Genomic DNA, 7,146 nt, shown 5'->3' on the forward strand with positions numbered 1-7,146 from the left:
ATAAAAAAAAGTATTAATTGATTGACAGACACAAATCAAAACTGTTCTGAAAATTGGCAATTTCCAGCTTCTCAAATGTGAGGATTTCTTATTTTTCTTCATCTTACTGTATGCGATAGTAAACTTTGGTTTTTGGGGCTGTATGCTAGAAAAAATAAGCCATATAAAAATGGCATTTTAACAAATAAAAAAAACTATTACCAGCAGCATTTTATGGCATGGCTTACAAACTCAAAATACTACTTAAAAAAGGTGATAGTTATGACTTCATCCCTCATAGCATGAGCAGAGAGCATTGACCTTGACCACTTAGTGGGCATTGCATCAACACAGTGCCAAATGAATTTAGCCCAGGCTGTAAACAGCAGGGTGGGCAAGCGTAGGGGCTGAGAAACTTGGATTAAGGTCATTCACTGCTGAAGTGTATTTTAGCGAGACATATTTGCCTGCTTATTAATAGGTTTCTTTAGTACTTTGGCACCTTCACTGTAAACCATTAACTAATTTAAATATCTGCATTCAATCAGTCGGCCACTAGATGGCAGTATTGTGCTTTTATGATGGCTGATTGAGCAGTGGTTACCACATTTTAACATTTCCACATTTACAGTATTTAACCCCCATGCAACATTACTGCAGTTAGTTGCCAGAAACCACATTTGGCTGTCCAGAAATATCTTGGAAAACTATGATATAAGTTGCTCAAAGTTCAGAAAAAGGTCTGCATGGTTAATGTTAAACTTCCCTTCCAGATTTCCAGTGGCAGCTTCTCCATACCACTGCAGTATGGCACTGATATCCGTTACTTAAAAAGTCGAGGGTTGCCAGATCTGATAAGTATCAGAGTACACTTTTTGCATCAACCTCTTTTCTCCATTAAGAAGAGAAAAATAATCTACAGGAAGATGAAAAGGAAAGATGCCCGCAATCAGGGAGCAGACAGGCGTTCCTGCCCTGACTGGATGCCTTCCATCATCACATACATTTTTCAAGCCTAAATGTACAGACAGAGAGGGTGAAGTGCAACAATGTGCCGTGAAAAAAGCTGCTGCAGTGGGAGACATCGACACACACTGTTATACAGAGATGGAGGTGTAGGTGGAGGCGATACAGAGCCTGGTGCAATCATTTACATAAACAGTGCGAGTGTGGGAAGAAGCATGTAGGTTAATTATGACATAATACAGTGCCTGATATGCAAATAACAGTTTGCGTTACTCATGTTTGCATTGTACATAAGGTTGTCTCATAAGGTTATAAGCCCCTAAAATAGCTTTTGGCAGGTGATGTTACAATTAATCAATCCATTTTATAACCTGTCTGTTCTTATTCCATTTGTTTTTCTTTGCTTCGAAGACTGGTGTCTCTAACTGCATGTTAAATCCAGCTCCAATAGCTCTGAGAGCCAGTTCCTCAGGCATTCGTTTAAAAGGAAGTTGTGGAACATTCATCAACAGCAATCTTACAGCCCATCAGAACAAAAATTATGCTTGCAGAGCCGGTGTCTTTTTTTAAACTCACTACTTAGGCCAACTTTGAAGACTTGCTTTGAAGCCGTTCTTCCCCGAGTGTTTATTCCTGCTGCTTTGTTTCTCACTCTCTGCAAAGCACTTTGTTAACTATGCTTTTTAGACAAGTGCTATATAAAGAAAGTGTATTATTATTCTGAGTCATAGGGGATTGTTTCCCAGGATGCATTAGGCACAAAACAGATGCTGCCAGTCTACAGATGGACAATCAGTCACATTTACACCTATGGGCAGAACAGTATCTTAGATAATCAGAATATACAGTCCTCAAGGCTGTTTCCAGTCTTTATGCTAAGCTAACCCACTAAAGGCCATAGCTTTACATTCAGACAAACATGAGAAAGACATCATCTTTTTATCCAACTCTTGCCAAGAAAGCCAATTAGCGTGTTTCTAAAAAAAAAAAGGGAAAACTATTCCTTTAACTACTTCCTCCTCCAACTGATACCGAAACATCTGTTTTCCTGCCTCCTGAGAAATGGTTTGACGTAGATGTCTGGACTGTAAAAGGAAATCCGTGCAGAGTGCTAAAACATGATCCTAATCTCAATACTATTTATTAGCAACTGTAGCCTCGCACCGTGTGCATGAACAGATGGATGATGCACCACAAATCACTAAATGTTTGCGAGATGCTTTCTTTGCTTACACTGCAGTCCACCCCCGCATACATGAAAATAAACCATCCACCTGATGCTGACAAATCTATGACAGTTCTGCCCTTCTTCCTTCTCAATGGAGTGCCAGGCTCCAGTTCGACACTGACCTCGCTACTCCCACGGCTGAGCGGTCCGGTCTGGCCTGGACCTCCACCCTTCCCAGCCTCCTCCATACTCCCCTGGGCTTCAGGCTGCGACCTCAGGGAACATCTCTCATCATTTCTCTTTCAACCTACTCTCCGTCTGCCCTCTGCCCCTCTCGCTCATAGCAGCGTGAGTAATTCTGTATTTCAGAAGACGTTTTTATACAGCCATTTCTATGACGCTCAGGGCAGCAGTGGATTGATTGCACGGTGACCTTGACCACTCTTGGCTGTTCTTAAGACGCCTACAGTAATGCCAGAAAAATAGGGCATTAAAAACAACAGGTCAGACAGGTGGGAGAGCGAAAACAATATAGAACATCCAGTATGTCAAATATTCTTTAGAAAACAGCAGCTTTGACTGTGGTTGTTGAGGACAGAAATCGTAAAACATAAAAACTAAACATATGACAAATTGATGAATAGCTAAGTTAACCACACAAAGGCTAGCTTCATACTTTCCCGGCATGGTGTTAGTTTAGAGATCTAAATATTACGTCCTCATACTTCTGTGATAAGTGAAAATAATCACAGGCAACTATGATTGAGCACAATGGCGAGGGAAATAAGGCCCATTAAAAACCCGCTGTTATGATAACACAAATGAAAAACACTATTTACATTATTATCCAAACAGAAGAGAAGTTACTGGAAGGTCTGCTATTCCTGGGGCCCTCTTGCAGCAAATGTCTAAAAATGGGATTTGTGCCTGGCATGCTAGGGCCTCACTGACCCCGAAACACATTACTCCTCCACACTCACCACATCCCTGTACTGTCTTTTACTTTAATGGGCTCTTATTTCTGTAGGATGTGGAGTTAAGTCGCATAAAAACGCTCACTCTCAGCCTAATTGAGTTTATCTGTGATGACTCAGAATGAAGGGGAACTCCTCATTTGGGGACAGGACTGTGGGAATGGGTACGAGCTCCCACGGGTGGTAGTAAAAATCAGGCGATTTCTCACCAAGCGGCTCCTGATGATGATAGCAGCTCATTCAGAACTACTCCACAACCTTGAGACGAAGCACACAGCAGGCTGGGAGGTGCTGTTTTTTTTTTGCTCTGATCTCCTCCGGCTTCCCGTGCCAAAGACGATGCGAGCCTCCTCCAAAAAAGGCAGAAACATTTAGGCAGGGGCGCGCATCCTTAACCCGGCCCATCCTGTCGCCTTGCAAGTCTGCTCAACAAATACCAGACACGTCGAGTGTGTACCTCACAGAGTCTGCTTTATAACAGGCCACTGTGTCACTGCTGAGGATGCAGCACAGAGAGAGGCCTTCACTTAACATACTGTACCCAGCAGTGTTTACAGAGGCCCTTCACTGCAATGCACATCTCATCCCTGATGGATGATGATGACTGGGGCAGGGCTCTTATGCCCGTCAGGGATAAACACAAACTCAGACACACACAAGGGTTGCATTCCTGAATGAAGCAACTGTAGCCAGGAAATGTTATTACTCACAATGATATTCTTTCATGGTGCACAAAATAATCAGATACATCTTGAGATTGGGAAGCAACAGAAGGTATGCGGCCGGCAGGTGTCACAAAGTTTTAAAAAAGCTAACTGCCATCCTTACCTGGCGGACAAGGCTGTTGGTGGTGGTGTCGGAGGAGGTGCTGCCATCTGAACCTTTAAATCGACCTTTTCTTCGACCTCCTTTGCTTTGAGACTACAGAGAACCAAAAGGGAAAGAGTGAAAGTGTTAAAGAAGAGATACTGATCATTTATGTATACCTTAATACAATATTTGCATTCACATGTACATGGAAATAGCTTTTTGTTGCCTTTATAGTTTCTCCTGTCTGTAAAATGTCAAATAATAAGTTAATACTCAATAGAGAAGTTGCAACCAGATAATATTTGCTTGAAATATAAAAGAAAAAATGTAGGCTTGTCAACTAACAATAAACGAATGGGCTACTATTTTTGTAATTTTTTCAGCAGCTATGGCCCCAACAAATTGTTTTCGTGGCATCTAGAATCTGACATTTTTTAAATCTTTAATACCAGTAAACCAAATAGCTTTGGGCTGTGGGCAGATAGAAAAAACAAGACATTTTATTAAATCCACAGGCGGGACTATTTGATGGCCATTTTGTAGACGAAGCCGTTTATCAGTAGATAAACATCTGTTAATGCAAACTGCTTCAGGCTCTCAGTGTACACATCAGCATGTGAGTGTTGTTTAAACAAAGGTTTGAAAGAAATGTGAAGCTATATTTTTAGTGTGGACATAGAGCCCGTTGCTAGTTCAATTAGTTAAGTACAGCTTTCAGTGTTTTATTTGAAGTATAACATTATGACAGGGATCATAAAACAATGGTAATGATGTGGGTGGTCTCTTATATGCAAGCTGATATGATGAGGGGCTGGAAATGAAATGCACTCAGCTCAAGGGTTCATAAGGCATGTGTTGCTAGTAGCAACTGAAAAACAGGAATTCATTTTAAATCTGCCTTTTATTCCAGCCTGTTCCCCCGGGACATGTTAATCATGCATATAAAAAGAGACGGTGAAATATTCTGATCTCAAGAGCCAGTCATTTAGAACTGGTTGAGCTGCAAAAAAGGAGCCTGAAGGAACAGGAAGAGCTTTAAAAAAAGAAAAATCCCAATACAGGTTGAATACTGCTCTTTATACTGCAATAGAAAGATAGTGCAAAACTCAATATTTCAAATGTGTTACATGAGGCTTTCTGAAAATCCAGCAGATGTTTTCATTCATTTTCAACATTTACTACCATTTTGAAGTTCTGGTGCTTTTTTGTTTTTTTGCTAGTTTATAAGTTCTAGTACATTTCACATGGAAACATTTTACTCCACTCCATCCTTTACACAATTTGATTTTTAAGTCAATGTTTTGTTCAGTTATTGAAGGGTGATAGTTACTGTACGAATTTGAACCATCCAAGTGTACATTTGTTAAAATAAGCTTTACTACAGCAGCTTTAATATAAAAAACCTGTCAGTACATTGAAACATAGCTAAGCCTGAATGAAACAATATGACACTATGAAATAATACATGTTTGTTTGAAACTTTGTTGTGTCATACAATTATTTATCCTTGTAATGTGTGCATTCGAATAAAATGGTTTCACCTTAAATTTAAAAAGTAGCCTTACAATGACAATATAACAACCTAATATTATAATGAATATGTGTAGGTTAAAGATGACAACAGATATTAGGCTTAAAAGACGAAGAAAAATTCAAAGATAATAGCTTCGACGACAATTTTAAATAAGATAAATTACCGTTCAAAGTTCACGAGGTGACCTCCTCGCGGTTCACACAGCGGTACGTGATCAATGCTTAATTAAGCAGCAACCAATGGGCGCGAGGAAGTGCACAGGTGAGCTAAAGTTGACCTGCTACTTTCGGATGCTAAGCTAACTTCCAACAACTGCAACACGCTTTTAAGTGAAAATGACGGTGCCACTAAAATTAGCATGAACTTACTTGTAACATCGGATGTTCCAGCGAGTCCATGCGGTAGTCCAAAGGTGTTGCTGCTCTTGTTTTGGGAGTGTTGTTGACGACCATTACACCCTTTGAGAAAAGCAAACATTCAACAAAACCTCTCGGCTTGGACAGTGGCCCCAGCTGTGTCCAATATTAAAGATAAACCGCATTTTAAAATCTGAAATCACTAAGTAGAAAAGGAGGCGCAGCAGCAGGCACCGCCAATCTTCAAGTTTGATACAGGAGGGTGAAAGGAGGAGCCTGTGCGGAAGAGCTTTGAAAAGCACTTTTCCTCCAGTTCAGATGATGGTGATAATGATTTGAATTCTCGGATATTATAGCCTCCCTTCAGCATCACTGATCCTCCTCACCAGTGCCCTCCTACACTGGCTGCTCCATGCAACCTCATCCAACGCCAACACCTTCTCACAACACAAAGGATGGCAATGGATACATTCTTCCAAGCTGAAAATATGAATAACATGTACAATGTTAAGCCTTTGTACATTGGAGTCTCAAAAATGAAGAAACATAAAATAATAAAATAGACATATAGCTAGATAAGAGGACAACAAAGCTGAACCATAATACAAACATTGAACTATTTAGCTTAAAATAGGTCATACATGTAGGTAATAGATGAATATGTTTATACATGACTTGCAGTATACATTGTGTGGGATAACTATAAAATCACACGTTTGTACAACCAGCAGACTTTATTTTCCAAAATAATCTAAATTTCAATGATCCAGATCTGACAAAACACAGCATCTCTTCACATTAAAAAAATCTGCAACCAAAACATATTGGACATTTTTGCTTGATTAGGAAAGTTGAATGACTAATAACATAAGTCATTTTGTATTGATTTAAGTTGAATCTTTGCAGAGAACTTTCATGTCTCACCTGTGCAGGTGTTCAGATGGGTCCTTCACACAGGGAAAGGTACTGCAACCTATTCATGCCTTGCTGTCTGTCATTCAGTCTAATGGGACAAACACGTCTTACCTGCTGTGATGCACAGTCCTGTATTCAGTAGTATATCTACTGAAATTAGACTATTCAAACCAAATACTCCAGCTGAAGTAAAACCCCGTCCTCAGAAAACTTTTAACTCTGAAGTTTTGTTATTTATTATCGCCCTCTAGTGGTTTCATGTGCGTTTGCATTTTAAAGGGTCACCACTGATTTCACCCATCAAAGTCATTGTCAGTCAGCCTATGGAAACAGTTGAGTAAAGTCTTCTGTGGCTCTGCAGGGAGCTTTCCAAAGTCAGAAAAGTAAACGCTATGATTACTGTATACTGTAATGTTGACACCTCGGCATGGGCTTAGAGGAAAT

At 40.1% G+C, this 7,146-nt stretch overlaps 1 protein-coding gene across 1 annotated transcript in view; it reads right to left on the minus strand.

Moving 5' to 3' along the window:
• Positions 1-6,260, minus strand: part of cacnb2a (calcium channel, voltage-dependent, beta 2a) — a 50,577-nt gene extending 44,317 nt beyond the window's left edge. The window contains 2 exon segments of the mRNA XM_034148625.1: positions 3,916-4,008; positions 5,800-6,260. Coding sequence (XP_034004516.1) covers positions 3,916-4,008; positions 5,800-5,883 — 177 coding nt within the window. The 5' untranslated portion in view covers positions 5,884-6,260.
• Positions 6,261-7,146: the final 886 nt, after the last annotated feature.

The sequence above is a fragment of the Trematomus bernacchii genome, unplaced genomic scaffold, assembly GCF_902827165.1.
Source record: "Trematomus bernacchii unplaced genomic scaffold, fTreBer1.1, whole genome shotgun sequence".
Lineage (NCBI taxonomy): Eukaryota > Metazoa > Chordata > Actinopteri > Perciformes > Nototheniidae > Trematomus > Trematomus bernacchii.